At 41.6% G+C, this 20,004-nt stretch overlaps 1 protein-coding gene across 1 annotated transcript; it reads left to right on the top strand.

Moving 5' to 3' along the window:
* The first annotated feature begins 12,969 nt into the window (after nt 1-12,969).
* LOC120047629 lies at nt 12,970-14,867 on the top strand. The gene is made up of 4 exons (XM_038993174.1): nt 12,970-13,262; nt 13,357-13,626; nt 13,723-13,827; nt 13,947-14,867. Exons 1-4 carry the CDS (start codon nt 13,001-13,003, stop codon nt 14,330-14,332), a joined length of 1,023 nt encoding a protein of 340 aa, XP_038849102.1. The 5' UTR covers nt 12,970-13,000; the 3' UTR covers nt 14,333-14,867.
* The last annotated feature ends 5,137 nt before the right edge of the window (nt 14,868-20,004 follow it).

Genomic DNA, 20,004 nt, shown 5'->3' with positions numbered 1-20,004 from the left:
ACTCGCTGGTTTGACTTGGTGTGAGATCTGTCGATGTGCCCTTGGGCGGGATGCTTGACCCTGGTTTCTCCTGTGGGTCTCCTGGATGGGAGTGTCTGCTAGATGACTGAATGTAACGTAAATGTTGAGCTTCACTGCAGGTAGATTGTTTTAAAATTCAATAAAAAAATATATATATATTTTTAAATAACATCTTTGTTACATTGAACAAATAGAGAGAGACACTCATCTCCCTCACCTAAAATGGTGTCTAGGAACATTTCCCCCACATTGCTACTCAACCATGTAAAAACACACTCACTCCAAGCTCCCCATACTTGGACAGGGAGTGGGAGGACGTATGTAATTGGCTATTAGATAGATTCCCGCTAGGTCGGCTCATTACAAGGGGAAATGGATGAACCTAAATGGGCTACTTTCTCGCCCATTTCCCAACCTTAAATAGCTGCTACAAATGCTGCAATTCCAACAACTGGCAATCACAAATGCCTGTCAACATCTAATGGCTAGAGTGCTGTGTGTGTGTGGGTGGGTTACTTCTTTTTTTAAACCTACCTAGTGGGGGAAATGTTGTTGTTGCCGGTGTGTTTTTAGAAACCATATCCATAATATGCAAATACTGTAGGTTGTGTCAAATGCATAGTGACCAGGGAACTAATTACAGCAATTTCACCAACACAATAATGATACTATGATGCCACTCAAAGAATATAATTTGAACAGTAAACAGGGTCTAACATTATACTAATTACAGCCTGTGGTGGCTTGACAAGTAGCAGGGTTATATCCTTTACTACAGTCGTGGCCAAAAGTTTTGAGAATGACACAAATATTCATTTTCACAAAGTCTGCTGCCTCAGTGTTGTTAGATATTTTTGTCAGAGGTTACTATGGAATACTGAAGTATAATTACAAGCATTTCATAAGTGTCAAAGGCTTTTATTGACAATTACATGAAGTTGATGTAAAGAGTCAATATATGCAGTGTTGACCCTTCTTTGTCAAGACCTCTGCAATCCGCCCTGGCATGCTCTCAATTAACTTCTGGGCCACATCCTGACTGATGGCAGCCCATTCTTGCACAATCAATGCTTGGAGTTTGTCAGAATTTGTGGGTTTATGTCCACCCGCCTCTTGAGGATTGACCACAAGTTCTCAATGGGATTAAGGTCTGGGGAGTTTCCTGGCCATGGACCCAAAATATCAATGTTTTGTTCCCCGAGCCACTTAGTTATCACTTTTGCCTTATGGCAAGGTGCTCCATCATGCTGGAAAAGGCATTGTTTGTCACCAAACTCTTCCTGGATGGTTGGGAGAAGTTGCTCTCGGAGGATGTGTTGGTACCATTCTATATTCATGGCTGTGTTCTTAGGCAAAATTGTGAGTGAGCCCACTTCCTTGGCTGAGAAGCAACCCCACACATGAATGGTCTCAGGATGCTTTACTGTTGGCATGACACAGGACTGATGGTAGCGCTCACCTTGTCTTCTCCGGACAAGCTTTCTTCCGGATGCCCCAAACAATCGGAAAGGGGATTCATCAGAGAAAATGACTTTACCCCAGTCCTCAGCAGTCCAATCCCTGTACGTTTTGCAGAATATCAGTCTGTCACTGATGTTTTTCCTGGAGAGAAGTGGCTTCTTTGCTGCTCTTCTTGACACCAGGCCATCCTCCAAAAGTCTTCGCCTCACTGTGCGTGCAGATGCACTCACACCTGCCTGCTGCCATTCCTGAGCAAGCTCTGTACTGGTGGTGCCCCGATCCCGCAGCTGAATCAACTTTAGGAGACGGTATGGCGCTTGCTGGACTTTCTTGGGCGCCCTAAAGCCTTCGTCACAACAATTGAACTGCTCTCCTTGAAGTTCTTGATGATCTGATAAATGGTTGATTTAGGTGCAATCTTACTGGCAGCAATATCCTTGCCTGTGAAGCCCTTTTTGTGCAAAGCAATGATGACGGCACGTGTTTCCTTGCAGGTAACCATGATTGACAGAGGAAGAACAATGATTCCAAGCACCACCCTCCTTTTGAAGCTTCCAGTCTGTTATTCGAACTCAATCAGCATGACAGAGTGATCTCCAGCCTTGTCCTCGTCAACACTCACACCTGTGTTAACAAGAGAATCACTGACATGATGTCAGCTGATCCTTTTGTGGCAGGGCTGAAATGCAGTGGAAATGTTTTTTGGGGATTCAGTTCATTTGCATGGCAAAGAGGGACTTTGCAATTAATTGCAATTCATCTGATCACTCTTCATAACATTCTGGAGTATATGCAAATTGCCATCATACAAACTGAGGCAGCAGACTTTGATAAAATTAATATTTGTGTCATTCTCAAAACTTTTGGCCACGACTGTATACAGTATTTGTGCTTCTGGCTGTAGTCAACTTGAATTGAAATGACTGGCATCAGGTTGTTGCTGGAGGTAGTTGAGACCAGTGTCCAGTACCAGTAAATTAGTCATGCTCCAAAGATGGGGTGAGTATGCAATACATCAAGCACTTCTCAACACCACTTTAAAAACAAAATATACCAATCAATCTGTGCTAGGGAACATACTATATGGCAAGTTTGCAGCACCACAAAACATCTCATTTACAATAGCAGTCACTTTCTCACACCCAATACAGTTGGCCAGCTCAGGCCTTGGACAAAGTATTATTGTGGACAATGATAGAAAACATTGAATATGAATTGTTTTAGTGGCAAACGTCCTTCAACTGTCCTAATTCAATTATTTGTCCTGGCTAATACAATTGTTCAGCTATTTCATTTTATTAGTGGCAATGAAAGCATAATCCTTCTTCATCCTCAGCCTGGACAATTTATTTGTTTCATTGTTTTATACATTTATTTGGAATTTACCAGAAAGGTAATCTTACCAGTGTGAAGGATAGAACACAGCAGTGTTTGTGAAGTTCTGTTTGTATGGGACAATGGGGAGTGTTTGTCCATGTGTGAGTGTGTGTGTGCGCACGTGCGTATATAAATATGTATGTTTACGGCAAGTCGCTGGGAAATTAGTGGACAAGCCTGTCTGTGTTTCACCTGACTATTTAATTTCCTAATCGCGGCTTATCGATTGTTTGACTGCTCAATCAATATTTGTTATCCATGGCATTTTTCTCCCAGTAAGCATTTAAAGCCATGATTTCACTGGGGCCACATCTACAAAGCAAAGGATTTCTTGCCAAAACTCTCAGAGACATTGGAGAGCAAACTTGTACAAATCTGCATTGCTTGCTCATTGGGGGTTTTAGGCTGGGTTTCTGTATATGCACTTTGTGACATCTGCTGATGTAAAAAGGGCTTTACAAATACATTTGATTGATTGATATAGGGAATCGCCACTCTGGAACATGGGCAATATCTCCTTCTCATGGTTGGGTCCTCAAATATCTCCATATATTTGGTCATAAATAATGTGATCACAGGTTTGTGTAAGCAGTAATATCTGTGCTCAACATCCTCCTAATGTACATATATTTTTGAGCTGCTTTTATGTTGGCAGAGAATCAAGGCCAGGCTAGCTATTTAGATATCCCACAGAGAACAAAATTAAATATTTTTAGCTCCTGTTCTCCATAGTGGCTCCATAATTTCCCTCCTGTGTATTTTCTTACTGACATAACAGAGAGAAGAATTACTACACGACACAATGTCTATAGGGCATTACCAAATGATCTGGCTGCATTTGTAAAGTTGCACATCATTTCAAACTGCTGAGTTGTTTTGTGCTCTAAATGATCGAGATAATTGACTCATTATCAGCAGAAGCAGGAACAATAATCTAGATATACGTGCATTTATACACACATGCCTAATATACGCACACTCACATGCACCCTCTACCTAAACTTCCATTTAAAACCCAGAAGGTAACCCAGGTTGTACTATTCCTAAGGGACGGTGCTGCTAAATACAGTATAGGTCATTAACATTCCGCCCCCTCCCTATTCCAATATCAGAGGCATCGTCTTGGTTTTCTACAAAACACATTCCCCACTAATCTGTCTCCTGAGCAAACCTTTAGAACTGTCAACAACAACATACACATCTTTAATGATGACTAATTGCATCAGAAACTCATATCAGTTTTGCCCCCAAATGAAGACAAAGAAACCTTCAGAACAACAAAATTATGATACGTAGCTAATCATTTAGTAATTAGGGAAGATGGATTAATTATAGTACCTGCTGAGAGGGTGAGAATACTAATGTTTCAGAAGAAATCCCAATGCTGTGTCAATCTAGCCACAACAGGTGTTCCAAACTTTGTCCACAGATATCTCTGTGCTTATGGGTTATAGGCCATTGGGTAGATTGAAAGGAAATGCCTAAAGGCTTACAGACTATACAGAGAAAAGTGGTGTGGATAAAACAGTGAATTTCAACAGTACTCCTATGCAGTGAACCACTTAAGTAGTTGTTGGTGGTATCTGTACTTCACTTTACTATTGATATTTTTGACAACTTTTATGTTTACTTCATTACATTCCTAAAGAAAATTCTGTACTTTTTACTCCATACATTTTCCCTGACACCCAAAAGGACTCGTTACATTTTGAATGCTTAGCAGGACAGAAAATAGTCCAATTCACTTATCAAGAGAACATCTCTGGTCATCCCTACTGCCTCTGATCTGGCGGACTCACAAAACACAAATGCTTTGTTTTTAAATGATGTCTGAGTGTTGGAGTGTGACCCTGTCTATCCGTAAATTTTAAACTATTCCTACTTTTACTTTTGATACGTAAGTATATTTTAGCAACTACATTTAATTTTGATACTTAAGTATATTTAAATACTTTTAGACTTTTACTCAAGTAGACTTTTACTGGGTGACTTTCCCTTTTACTTGAGTCATTTTCTATTAAGGTATCTTTACTTTTACTCAAGTATGACAATTGAGTACTTTTTCCACCACATCTCCTATGTAGAATTCTGGAAGGAAACGGTATCAGAAACAACAGACATTAAATAATTTAATTACAAATCACTTAAATATAATTAAAAGACTGTGAAGACCCTTTCACTGAAATGCTGTTTCAAAAAAGAGACTAACCGTACTACAAAATGTCAAATTAATACAGAGGTGATATTGATTTGCTGGCTGCACATGGCCCTCTCACCACCTTCACAATCTCATCAACCTCTTCAGTATAGCTCCACAACACATTGTATTACTCTACCACTATCTGACAGGAGGCATAAGAAAAGGGATGGGAGACGAAGTCAGTGACTTTTACATTTGAAACATATGACCCAGCAGAGCTAGCCCCTTATCAAAGAAAAGACCATATGAGGAATTCCTGAAACTGACAAAGGACCTGAAGAGTAAGGACATGCCACTGTAGCTGTGCGCATGTGAATGCAGACAATACCCGCTTTGACGATGGGGAAAACGTGGGACAACTGTTAAAAAAGTATGTCAAGTCATAATCCTCTGCTTACTGTGAGGAAAAATGTACAGCCTTTCTAAGGACTGTAATTTAAGGCTAATGTAGCTTACAGTATAATAATTGTCCTATTCATGAAATTGTCGGCTATGCAGTCCATTATGATTATTTAACTGTGAAATATGCCATGGAACTTCTAAACTTTTTAAGATGATGAATAAACTTTTGGCTTTCCATGGAAGCTCCATCAGTACATTGAGAAGGAAGGATTAGAGCATAGTAACTTTGCAATACAGTGAAAATAGTATGTACCTAAATCATAGTGCTAGGCTACCACAAATCCCAATGGTTTCCTGGACACAGAAGCACATTCAATGGAGAATCTCTATTAAACATGCATTTTAGTGCAGGACAAGGCTTAATCTGTGTCCGGGAAACCCTAAAAGCAAATTGTTCTATTGTGTTCATGTTAGTCAAGCAGTCCCTGCATTTGACTGTGAATAAGTCACATTATTAAATTACAATGCATGGACTTCAAACGTCTGAAATACAACTACAGTCAACTGTGCTTTTCCATTATATAAACATTAAAGCGAGAAAAAAAAACATGTCAGTAAGTCAGTCAATCCATTGCTAACTCACTCAATCCATCACTTACTCACTGACATAGCACAATAACTCTCCACTAACTACTGAGCTCATTTCTCCCCTGAGTCGTATGGTTGGCAGGGCATGGCGTGTCAGACAGTGTGGCTGGGCTGGGTGATGCCAGTGACAGGGGCATGCCCCAGACTGTCACCAGCCTGCATGGCACTTCCAAGGGACAGAGCACGAGCTAGAGGGAGAGTGTGTAAGTAAAACGCCCTTCAAAGTCTGTCTGATGATACAGACATACAACACCTCACTAAACTCTGTCTCAGAGCCTCCCTGATGACATGCAGCACCAGCTTTACATACAGTATGGGAGAGTAAGCACAGAGAAACTGTATCAGACTATTGTGATCTGGAGAATTCAGTTAATGTCATGATAGATTTTATTGCACGCTTTCACATCTTTATTAGTTTGCATGTTACATTGATAAAATGTCAGCCATAGTGTAAACACAAGCAGCCTGGTATCATAGACTAGACGTACCATAGTGAGTATAAATCCGGTACACTCAAATTAGTATGACATATACCCACATCAAAAGTAACATAAGACAGAAGGTTACCCAAAGGTTGTGTGTTCGAATCTCATTACAGACAACTTTAGCATTTTAGCAAATTTGAAAATTTGCAACTACTTACTACCTTTGAGCTACTTTGCAGATACTTAGCATTTCAGCTAACCCTTCCCCTAACCCTAACTTTTTAGCCTGACTCCTAACCCTAACTTTAATCCTAACCTTAACCCCTAACCCCACCTAGCTAACGTTAGCCACAACAAATTGGAATTCGTAACATATTATGTGTATTATAAATGTGTAACATACTGTACAAATTGCAAATCGTAACATATCATACACATTTTAATTCGTAACATATCATATGAAATGGATGATGGACGTCCACAAATTAACACATACCATACCAAACGGAACATATCATTCTAATTTGAGTTTGCTATGTTACGTCTACCCCTAGTCCAGGTTGACACAGGATATGCTTCAGGTAATTCAGTGGTGTTCCACTCTAATATCTTGCATTTAGCTGTATAAAATCAATATGCTCTTGAACCGCAACTTACCGCTTACTGCAAAGTAATGTTCGTAAATGGGGATGTTGTTACCATGGGCGAATGAGTTAGGAGACATAAGTAGCTATTAGAGGTATTTAAACAAAATGCTGTAATCTAAAAGACTCTTCGGGTTCTTCTGCCCTTTGGCTGTGAACCACTTGGGGTCCCAATTAATCGTTGGATGCCTTGAAATGGGTGTAGCTATGATGTTATGAGAAGAGTGGATACAGAGAGAGCAGACGTATCAGGGAAATAGCTGGCCCGAGGCTAGATAACACAATTGCAGCACTCTCATTCTCTCCACAGCTGATAAAGGCTTGGGCAGTCTGTGTCTACATAAAGGAGTGTAGCTGCCTTGTCAGAATGGGAGAGATGCTCTGGCTTGCAGGCAGGAAGCTGTTCATTAAAAACCATGCAGAATGTGACACAAAGCAGGAAGCTAAATGTGCCCCAGTGGATGGGTGTTGACAAATGAACAGCTGTTGGCTTCATCGTACAATACCAATCGATTAGATGGCAGGATATGAATCCCTGTGCCTGGCAATGCTAGGTGTGTATTTTCTCCTGTCTGGTTGAAATTGGATTAACATTTTTGGAAAACAAGAGTTTCCTGTGTGTGTGGGAGAGAAGTGTGTGTAATGCATTAGATTAGATGTTGCCCCAGTAACAGCAGAAGTTTTAGCCCTGGCCCTTGCACATCGTTGTCCCAATGTAACATTATGGGATGTTATTGCTCCTTTGCTCAGCTGTTTCTCTGTTTTACTCAACTGTAAAAGCACTTTAAAATCGCTCCATTAAGCTGAACTAAACCCACAGACTATAACAGGGACTTGTATTATCTGTATGATAATTCTGGACTCCCGAAGCGACACACTATGTCACTTGAAATCACTGTAGCATCTCCGGAATACCAACCAGAGGATTAGGATGGGAGAGACAATGACTTTTAATAAATCGATTCATATTTTCAACCCAAAAAGAACAAGTGATGCAAAAAATCGTCTCCAATCTCCTCTCTCGTCAAGCAATCCACAAGCCCCACAAGACGCGATTACGCCTGAGATAAGAGGATTTGGGCTATTATTCACAAGGAGATTGTGTCTTTTTTGGACTGCAAAAATCAAAATGGGTCTGCTGATCAGAATCCCCTATTTGTGTCTCAGTGGTTGCTAATCCATGATGATACTGAAGATTGCACACTCAGGTGATCTTGAATATATTTCAGAGAACTACGTCAAATAAACATGGGACCACGCCTAAACATGGGAGAAATGTTAAAATGCCTATTGCTCTGTGATCCTGTCTAAATGAATCCCAGTCGGGTTGGCCAGTTCTAAGACCGATGCACTATTTGTTGTCACCACACTAATAAACTGTCTCTGAAATATTCAGCCAAACACTGCCACGTTCACAATCCGTCAGTGCTTTTTAAAGGGTAAATAAATGACCATGTCTAATGCCTAAGACATCCTCAAGGCCTCAGAGATACAAGCATATTCTAATAAGCACCCAGATAGTCAGGGTAAAAATGATAACCATCTGGACATTTCCATGTCTGTCTCGTCATTCTCCATAAATTTTCCTTACGACTGGCCCTGTTTTCTGAATCTGTTCCAGCGGTATGAGACAGCCAAAGGACAGACATTCTTTGAGAGCTCTCTTAGGGTTCCGGCTGCAGACAGAGAAGCAGTCACAATACGGGCCATTTTCTCGCTGTAGACACATAACCCAAGTCTAAGGGTGAAAGGTTGAATTTGTCTATGGAAAGAGGGGAGGGAAGGGAATGAGGGATGGAGGGGGGGAGGGAAGGAGTAAGGGAAAATGAAGGCGTAAATGAGAGCAATAAAGAAGTCGAAAATAAGAGCAATAAGGAGAGAGGATTGGCACACATATTCTTGTAAAATAATTGAACAACAGTGATCTGGATACGTATCACATTAAGAAGAATATGTGGAAAATGTAATTTCCTCCTCTCTCTGAATGTGCGTGTTTTGGAAAATAACGTTGCCTAAAGACCTGCAAACACTTAACTTTAAACATACTAGGGTCATTCCACCAATTCGGTGCCTTCTGAGATGTGTAATTTGGTGAGAAAAAAACCTGTCTGATTTCACTACATTTTTCAATTCTGTCATGAAGAGCACATGTTCAACTGAATTTTGGCAGTTTGGCAAGTCTTTATTCATATAAAAAAATATATTTATTGAATTCTCCATGTGGTCTACTTTACTTCATTGACTATAACAGGCTTTTAAAATGCAATATTGGTGCACAATTTCTACTTAAAATATTAAAGGGGCACTCATTTCATGGAACGACCCAGTAATGTAAAATACATGTTGGGTTATTGGTTTCTATTCAGCTCCGATATTCCCATATACGGTATAGGCTACAGTCAAGACAAATTACTGGAAATGTTGTGCTCAAAACACTGGAATGCCGTTCAAAACCAACATGAACAAACACTGCATGCATGTAAAACAGACAGCCGTCTAAGCTGAATCCGCAATTCCATCAACGCTGGCCTGCTTTCACCACTGAGCTGAGGCAGTATACAACCAGTATCAGACTCCAGTCTGAAGCCATTAAAGGTGGCCATCAAACCACCCATAAAAAGCAAGTATCACCAGGCTTATGGTGACACATTGGAGTTTTGAAGCCCAGTTGTGGTTGACTGGATCAGTGTGTAAAGTCAGGAAATCACTCCATGCTGGTGCTGAGGCGCCATAATGATATAATGGGGCTGTGGTGCATTCAACAGAGACGTTTTGGGTCTTGATACAGAGGAATGGAGCCATAAACTTGGATCATTGGCTTAACGTACCGGACTAAAGCTATACACTACTTAATCTGAGGAGAACTTCTCTATCACTGTTATGGAGTCGTAGTACTTACAATACTTTGTAAGAGTATAAATCTGGCTGGGTTTTTCAAATAAAAAGCACCTAAAGATACTATGTTACTACAGTACACTCACAGTCACAATATACAAATCTACCCTATATTATGCAGTCAGGCTTTTGCTTTGCTGTTGTTGAATAAACAGATGTGTATTCTTGTGAATAATCATGCACAAATGATATCAGTACTCCATACTGCTAAAGGGTGACTCATTACAAAGGTGCGCCATGACAGAAGAATACTTGATACAGAAGCTACCCTGCTGCCACTGAAGTGCAGAGGACATGAAGTGTAGTCATCCATCTTATTCCCTGTAAGCCAGGGTTTCATCTCGCAGGGCTTTTGACAGATGGCTGCAGGGAACTGTTTCCCTGTGAAAGGTCAGGATCTCTCCAGATCTCATATGTGGTGTAGACTCTTCATGTAGCACATAGACATGAGAGGGGAGAAAGGTGATGCTATCAGATACAACCTAGCTTTATGTGATGTTTACTAAAGAAATGTTGGATATGATCAAATGGAATTCATAGTTTAGACACAGTATGTTTCTGAGATGGGGTAATAACCTAATATTGAAGAATTACTTATTCAGTTCAAGTTTATGTAGCCAATTTGTCGGTCTCGCATCTATCCTATTGCATAATGGAACCCTTCTCTCCCCTGTGCACCCCGTGAACATCATCACCACTCCTTACCGCCTCACCCAAGCCGAGAGACACTCATTAAAAAAACAGGTATGGAGGGTGGCGTCGCTGCCGAGCGCAACACAGTCAGAGCCGTCAAAAACCTCATCTTGGTAATTACACCCCTCAGTTCCGTAACATTGACAGCGTGGCACTAATTGCCTTTTCTGTAATTGTGTTACTTTTCTTTTCTTTTCCCTGTGAGAGATAATGAAGGAGAAGTCATTGGCCATCTGTGCCAGAGGTACCTGATAGAGCCTGGTAGAGATGGGAGGATCAACACTGTATGCGTTTATAATACATTGACAAATATGGGACCATTTAGCAATGCTACGCAGCTGAGAAATGACAACTTTATTATGATGACAAGGCGCACAGGTGAATTATGGGTGTTTAGCCCAGAGAGAGAGATTAAAGTAGATGTCACACGTCAAAATTTGATGGATGACCCTATGTGAACCTATGTGACCGCTATGTGAACCTAAGGGGCTGCCTGTCAGGACATCCTGATGGTTAGGTGGGGGTCTTTGGGTAAGGGTCCAGTTGTCAGGTCAACCGGTAATGATTTATGACCCAAGCCTGATTTATGACCCTATGTAATGATTTATGACCCTATGTCATGTAGAAGGGTGCATGTCAATATTTGGGTTTCAGGTCAGGACATCGTGGTGGTTAGGGGGGTAGGGTTGAGTAAGTGACCAGGTGTCAGGTCAACCTGTTTCTCACGGTTTGGGGGTGGTTAATGCCCCTTATAAAGCGGCTGAACAATACCTGTTTAAGCCTGTACATGATAACCCCCCTGAATATTAAACAAAAATGACACCTATGCCAATTTTAGGGATGTTATGCACGGCTTGTCATGAACCCAGTGACCAAAGCCTTGAAAAAGTTCTGTGTGAAGCTCCAGAATGTTTTAAAGGATTTTTGGGTACGAGTGAGGGCCACATGTCTTACATATTCCACCCGGAGGATTCTACGGTAAAGATATTCACAGACAGTGGACCCAAACCCCTTTATCAGGCAAAACCTGGGAGTTTTCCCCCGGCTCTGGGGATGAGAGAATGGCTAAACATCAGGCTGGCGCTTTGTAAAATTGAACAGGTCCTGAGTGGTACAAATGTGCCAGGATATGCTTTGGAAGAACAGGTCTGCGGCCGCAGTGATCTCAAGGCTCTAAGAATTGCTTCAATGGACTATAGCCCTGACAACAAAGTGACAATTTTAGCCTGTGACCTTTATGATAAGTCTAATGCTACAAAGTCTGTCAATTCTCCTGTAGCTTCCAGAGCACGCAAACATGTAAACTTTTTTATTCCTGTGTTTAGTTTTAAATGGGTGGATTATCCAATTTTCATAACCCTTATGAATAAGCTGGACATTCTCTTCCAAAATGGTGAACAGTTACAGCGCTGGGCGAGGCTTTCCTTGAGACAGAGTCAAGACCAAAAGGCCAGACGTCGGATCTACCCCTGGAGTGAAAACTTACCAAGTGTTGCTGAGCCTGGCAAGAGATCCCGGCATTTTGATGACCAACTGGACACTGACAATGGGGGGTGGTTGCATCAGATCCCTGGATCTGTAAGAACGGCATTGTAAAATACCTTAATAATGTAAGGCTATAAAATGTATGTACTAAATATTTTGAATGAAATAAATGGTTTTAAAATCAGAATCTTACCATGTCAGGAACTCTCGCGTTTGTTCACTCTTAGCGCAGTCGGTCCCTGAGAAAAAAACTTGCGCAATGTGCGCGCGTGTGTGTGTGTGTGTTTCAAAAACAGAGAAAAAAGGGTCGGGTGTGTTTGTTAAAAAAATACCCTTGCATCTGCGCTCAAGGCTCTCTATGCATGGGGGTCGTTTGAAACCAAGGTTTACACTATCTGGCAAAACAGATGCCTAAAAGTCATTCAGCCCAGCGATGTCGAGACCTCCCCACCCCCAGCATCTAGATGCTAGCCCCCGGAGATTTTAGAATATCAAAAAGATACCTAATGTTTAGACACCCCCCCAATACCCTATGTTTGAACCAAATGGCAGGTGTTTGAACCACATGTCTTAGGCTTCAAAGATAACTTTGAGGCGGTTTTAGCGCGAAAAAATACGACACCACGCGAGTCATACGGCTACAAAAGCTAAGCAAAACAGGTCCCCCTGTTAGCTTCGTTTTCGCGCATTTACCCTACAGCATTCCCCCAGGAATAGTTATCGGACGGACCCCGTTAAAAAAGATCATCTGGTAAAAACCCTCCTCATGGATATTTCTCAAGGTTAGTTCTTGAAATAAATATTTACATATGCTATATATTAGATTTGTTTGTTCTTGGGAATTGTTTGAAAACGTTGTATGTTATAGAAATATTAAACAGGCCTTAGGGCCCGGATTCTTAACGTATAAAATGTCAATATTAGCTAAAATGATTAGAGCTTTAATATTATCTAATGTTTTTTTAGATTCTCAAACCTTCACTCAGATTCTCCGAGATATAACTGAACTCGAACCGGCCGTAGGGTCTCCGGAACAAATTGTTTACATCCCAACGCCGACCCTGAATTGTAGTAAGTAAGATTCAAGAATTCCGTAAGAATATTTATACCTTAAAAACAAAAAGTGTAGGCATCTTATATTAAAAGTTATTTTATGTGTTTACAGCTGAAATACATCCTAGAACGGGTGCCATAGGGAGTCTACACGGTTTCTGTGAAGGATATGCCTACGAGACAATTGTGCCCTACTCCCAGGATGTATTTACACACAAGCCGCAAACAGAGACTTTAAACGGCCTGTCAACTCCCCTGACCCAGGACCGTTGGACGCCCCCTATTAAACACCAACGGACAATCAGGGCCCAGATCCACAGGTCCGCTTCACCCGAACAATACTACTGGGAGGGTATTCACGAGACAGCGTTACAAGGACAAGGTATGAATCAATTATCATTTATATATATATTTTATTTTTATGCCTGAATATGTTTAAACATGGACTAATGGTGTTTTTTTTTTTTTTTACTTTCAGGCTCACAAGCTACAGACCAGGCAGATGCTATAATTAGGGTTGCCCAAAGACATGTTCCCGAGTTCTCAGAGCTTCTTCAGAACAGCCCTCTTCAAAAAAGCCGAGGTATTTAATTAATGTATTGTTAATATATAGGCTTATATCTGAAATGTATTTTACATTTTTATCAAACATATTTTAGGGTTAATAACCTATTTTTCTGTATGTATTATTTTTTAATGCAGACTCCTCGCCGGCTTATAAAGACATCCAAGAAGCTACACATCTAGATCCCGAAGAGGCGCCAAAGACCCCAGTCACCAGAACAGCGAAGCCTGATGATTTCAAAGTTTTAAATGACATTTCTGAGGTAGACGATTTGATGTTCTGTGAAGTGGCCAACCTTATTGAAGCGGCCAATTCTGGTGGGGCAACAGCCTCTTGTGAAATAGACCAAGCCGTGCTTTTCAAGGCTTTTACACAGGGTTTAAAATCACGAAAGGCTTTACTTCAACGTCGTATGGGTATTCTATTCGAACATCAATACAATCAGGATGTGTCATTCTGGCGTAGAGAGCTTCCCCGCATGTTAAACAACAGTAGGGTTAAAACAAGCAAATACCTCCGTTAAAAAACACATATGTAAAAAAAAAAAACACAAGCACACACATCCTTAAGTAGAGAAATGGCGCCCCCTATAGACCTAAGCGAGACAATTGAAACCCTCTTAGCGGAAATCCCTACAGAGCTCCAAGATATAATTAACCATATGAATGATTCTGGGCTAATTGACATAGGGGCTATAGATGAAAACCTATTATCCCAGATTCCCTCCGAACTCATTGAAATTATTACACGTATGAATGAGTCAGGGTCTGCAGATGAAAACAGGTTATCACAGATACCCGAATCAATCATATCTTTAATTACCCAGATGAACGAGAGCCCAAGGTTTAATTCTGCACCCCCTACACCTCTAAGCCATCCTTTAACACCCTTGTTCGAAGAGGAAACCCAATACGATGTTTTTGAACAGCTGAACAAATGTCTATCAAATCTGGAGCGGGAAGGTCTTGATCACAATGTACAGAACGAAAGCCCTAGGTTTAATTCTGCACCACCTACACCTCTAAGCCAGCCTTTAACACCCATGTCTGAAGAGTCTGAAACCCAATACGATGTTTTTGAACAGTTGGACAATTGTCTAGCAAATCAGGATGGGGATGGTCTTGATCGCAGTGAACATGTTTTGTATCGAAATAAATTCCACAATATTGAGGTTCGACAGTTTTTCAATTTCGCATGGGGGGGTCAGATTCGGGAATATGCTGTGTTTTACGTAATGCTTATGGACACTTTGAATGAACTGGTAGATAGAGTTAGAGCTTATAGCCAACCAAGGGATACCTTACAGTTGGAAATTTTTGGAGACAGTCTGCAGAGCCGTGTGTCGCTTATTTTAAATAGGGGTGAAGCAGATCTTGAACAATTTGTTAACCTGCTAGAACGCCTTGTTCAGTCAAATTTAAACGTGCTAGCAGATAGGACCCTCGAACTTGTAGTACAATTAGTCCGGCCACCACAAGGGGGCGGCGGGCAGAGACGTAAACTCGATAGCCTGATGCAGTCCGAAATCATAAGCAATAAAAAGGCCTACCTCATAATCGTTCACAATCATGGTAATAAGCTATGCTTTGCCATAGGTTTGGCCCACTTACTCAGCCCAGGATGTACAGAGCGCGAAGCGTTACAGAAAGCTCAAGAGCTACAAAAGGCTGTGGGTTTAGGTATACAGGAGGCTGTGGCTTTCTCAGACATAGGCAAATTTGAAAACTTTCTGAATATCAAGATTGTGGTTTTGTACCACAGCAGGGCTAATGACGCTCTCTTGAAGTTCCAAAATATACAAGAGCCACACCCTAAGACTATGTACTTTTATGTGCAAAATGAGCATTACTATGCCGTAACTAACATCACAGCATTTTTAGGCGCCCCATATGTCTGTCCAGCCTGTCATACCGGCTACACCCGCAAGGGGGGGCACTCGTGCCGTTATAACTGTTCAGTATGTCTGGATAAACATTGCCCTATGCAACCGCTAAACTTGACACCCTGTGAGGATTGTCACCGCACATGTCGTTCGGCCTACTGTTACGAAAAACACAAAACTGAAACATGGCACCCCAAGGCCTGTAAATCTGTAAGCATTTGTGACATTAACAAGAAATGTCCAAAATGTCATTGCAATTACAACCTTAAAATAGACAGCCCTAAACCCCATGTTTGTGGAATCATACATTGCCCAATCTGTAAAGGGCCCTTGAAAAGCAGAGACGCAGAAGTTGTTCAAGAAGTAACACATGAGTGTTACATTCAGCCCTTGGCTGAAGATGAACATACAGAGAAATATGTTTTTTATGATTTTGAGACAAATCAGCAATCAGGGGTTCACTTGCCTATTTTTGTATCTACCATGACTTTCACCGGTGAAAAGTGGTCGGCCGAGGGGCCCGATTGCGCCCGACTCTTTCTAAAACATTTTAGAAAGGCCCAGTACAGAAACTTCACGTTTATAGCTCACAATGCGCGAGCCTATGACTCCTATCTGCTTCTGAACCCTTTGATACAGCAAGGCGTGGCGCCCAGTGTCATTGCTCAAGGGAGTAAAATCTTATGTTTTGTTGACCACGCCTTCAAACAGAGATACATTGACAGCTTAAGCTTCTTACCCATGAGATTGGCTCAAATGCCAGAGGCCTTGGGTTTTGAAAACTCGGTCAAAGGCTATTTCCCCCACTTCTTCACATCTGAGGAGAATCTACATTATATAGGAGCTTATCCAGCCCCCGAAATGTACGGTTGTGATCAAATGTCTACCAAAGAGCGTGAGAAATTCATGACGTGGTACGAGACAGTAAGACATGGAACTTTTGATTTTCATAAAGAGATGGAATCATACTGTGACAATGACGTGGTTATACTACGTGAAGGATGCCTCAGATTCAGAGAAGAGGTAATCAAAGATGCAGGCATTGACCCCTGGAGCTGTACAACTATTGCATCCGCGTGCATGAAAACCTATCGTACACACTATCTAACTCCAGCATCTATAGCGATCCCATCGCCAGACAACTACCGACGACAATTCAAGGCCTACTCTAGTGGCTCCATTCAATGGTTGGAGTACCTAGCCCAGGATAAAAATGTTTTTATCCAACATGCTTTGAATCGGGGGGAGAAGGCTTTTGGGCCTTACCATGTAGATGGATACACACAGATTGACGGTGTTGAGACAGTGTATGAGTACAACGGTTGTTTCTTCCACGGTTGTAAATTATGCTTTGTCCCCCAGGCCATGTGTGTCCTAACCCAAAAGACTTTTGGGGAAATGTACCAAGAGTTTCAAGACAAACTGAATTCTTTAAAGGCTACATACGGGTTAAAAGTTGTGGTTTTGTGGGAACACGAATGGACAGCCCTGAAAAAGGCGGATCCTCATGTTCAGGCCTTCCTTACCCAATATGACCCTCCAGAGCCCCTGGAACCGAGACAGGCCTTGTTTGGAGGCAGGACCAATGCTTTGACATTGCGTTATGTAGCTCAACCCGACGAGACAATAGGCTATGTAGATTTTACATCCCTATATCCTCATGTAATGAGTTCCTCATGCTATCCTATAGGGCATCCTGAAATTATTCACAGCGACTTTGACGAACCCCAAAATTATTTTGGTTTAATCAAAGCGACTGTCTACCCTCCTAGGGGGCTGTTTATACCGGTGTTGCCTTACAAGGGGTCTAAAGGAAAACTTTTCTTTCCCCTTTGTCGCACATGCTGTGAAAACAACAACCAGGAAAACCCATGTGATCACTCAGATCAACAAAGAGCCCTGACCGGTGTCTGGGTCACCGTTGAATTCTCTAAGGCTTTGGAGAAGGGGTATCGTGTGGCCAAAATCTTTGAAGTGTGGAACTTTTCCAGGAAATCAGACACACTTTTTAAAGAGTACATCAAGACCTTCTTGAGATGCAAGCAGATGGCTTCAGGCTATCCAGCATCGGTCACAGATCAAGAAAGTAAAGAGAAGTACATTCAAGACTACCATGACAGAGAAGGCATACTTCTTGACCCTGACAGAATACAGGTCAACAAAACCAAAAGAAATGTTTCGAAATTGTACTTGAACTCCCTTTGGGGGAAGTTAGCGCAGAGAAGCAATATGCTAACAACTTCGATCATTAAAGACCCGGAAGAATTTTTGGAATTTGTTTTTTCGGACCAATACGAAATTTCACATTTTTCATTCTTGAGTCAAGACATTGCCTTGGTGCAATGGCGGCGCAACCCAAAGTGGGTTCTACCCCCAGGTAATGTAAATGTGTTTCTTGCAGCATTTACCACAGCCTATGCCCGACTTGAACTGTACACCCTCATGGAACAGCTTCAGCGGCGGGTTCTTTACCACGACACAGACTCTGTGGTCTATGTAAGCAAGCCGGGGGATTGGACCCCCCCACTTAGCAACTATCTTGGGGGTTTAACTAGTGAACTCGCCGAGGGTGACCATATCACAGAATGGTCCTCATGTGGGCCCAAAAGCTATGCTTTTAGGACTAAAGACAATCACGTGGTGTTGAAAGCCAAAGGCGTGACTCAAAACTACGAAAATGCCCCGCGTGTAAACTTGGAATCAATCACGCGCTTGGTCGACGGGTTCGTAAATGACAAGAATAGTGACTTGGAGATTTTGACCTCCTACAACAAAATAGTGAGGGATAAAAAGGGGTTCCATCTAAGAAACGCCCCACTCACTAAAAGATTCAGGGTAGTCTATGACAAGAGACGGCTATTGCCTGACGGTACCACATTGCCCTTTGGCTACTGACTTATGCTACAAGCCCCAGTGTGTCTTAAAGCTTAAGATATAATGACGGCTGTCGAGGATTTTGACCCCCGTTTAAAACTGCCCTTTTCGGCCTTAATTGCAGGCCCATCAAACAGTGGTAAAACTTTTTTTGTAAAAAGTATTTTAGAGAATTCTGAACATGTGTTATCTCAAAAGCCTGACAATATTGTATGGTGTTATTCATGTTACCAACCTCTGTATGATGAATTATTGAAGACAATAAAAATCAAGTTTGTTGAAGGAATACCCGAATCTCTGTCTGATGATGAACTTCTCCCCCCACATAAATATAATCTGCTGGTTTTGGACGATATGCTATTTGCTGGTAGCGAACACCCCGAAATTGCACGAGCTTTTACCCAATATACTCATCATAGAAACCTGTCCGTGCTTTACTTGGTCCAGAATGTGTTTCACCAAGGTAAAAATAGTCGGACCATTAGCTTGAATGCCAACTACATGGTATTGTTTAAAAATCCTAGAGACAAACTGCAAATTAGCACTCTAGCTCAGCAGATGTACCCTGGACGGAAATCATACTTTATGGAGAGCTATGAGGACGCTACCAAAGAGCCATTTTCTTATTTAATCGTGGATTTAAAAGCAAATACTCCAGAACACCTTAGGCTACGTACAGGGCTGTTTCCGTGGGAGCGGCCTGCTGCATACCTTCCTAAAAAGTAAACGCTATGTCTCTGCGTTTAAAAAGAAACCTGCCCCTCTTGACAAGGCTAGTTGGGTCTACAGCTAAAGGACGGAAGGCCATCTTGGGTAGTTGTTCTTCAGATCTCATATTAGCCTTATGTGAGATTGCTTTGAATCTTCTCAAAGGACGCATTCCACTCACCCTGAACCAATTGAAAAAATTAAAGAGACAAAAGACCGCGATCAAACTCTTTGCCAATAAAAGGGCCAGTCTTCAAAAGAAAAGACATAGTATACAACAGTCTGGGGGTTTTCTTATACCTTTACTCAGTATAGCCGTGCCCTTCATCACCAGCCTTATTGCGGCCAGACGTGGGGGTTGAACACGCGGTGTGATGGCCACTAAAATGTACTTGGTGCCACAACAAGAGTTGGATAGACTTAAAAATCAAATGCAGGGTCCTGAAAATATCAGACAAACAGCTGAAAATGATTTGGATACGGCCATGAAGGATGTTTTGAACCGAAAAGGATTGAACCCCTATGATAAGATCCAAAAATACACAAACCTAATGCAAAGATATTTGACTCTGGTAAAGCAAGGGGAGAGAGAGACCAACCATTTAACACTTTCCCTACCGGACCCTTTAACAGATGTCGAACCTAACGATAGCCAGGCCCCGGTAAGGCCTGTACCGGCGATCTTACCTAGTGAAGATCCTATGTCTGGTGAAGCTCAAATGCCTTTTGAA

The sequence above is a fragment of the Salvelinus namaycush genome, chromosome 5 (genome assembly GCF_016432855.1).
Source record: "Salvelinus namaycush isolate Seneca chromosome 5, SaNama_1.0, whole genome shotgun sequence".
Taxonomy (NCBI): domain Eukaryota; kingdom Metazoa; phylum Chordata; class Actinopteri; order Salmoniformes; family Salmonidae; genus Salvelinus; species Salvelinus namaycush.
This window is presented reverse-complemented; position numbering and strand designations above follow the sequence as displayed.

Bases quoted from the DNA above. Each gene is read 5' to 3' on its own strand.
- LOC120047629 (XM_038993174.1), top strand. From the start codon at position 13,001: ATGCTATATATTAGATTTGTTTGTTCTTGGGAATTGTTTGAAAACGTT. The intron at 13,263-13,356 runs GTAAGTAAGATT...ATGTGTTTACAG, and splicing joins AACGCCGACCCTGAATTGTA to CTGAAATACATCCTAGAACG. The intron at 13,627-13,722 runs GTATGAATCAAT...TTTTACTTTCAG, and splicing joins GACAGCGTTACAAGGACAAG to GCTCACAAGCTACAGACCAG.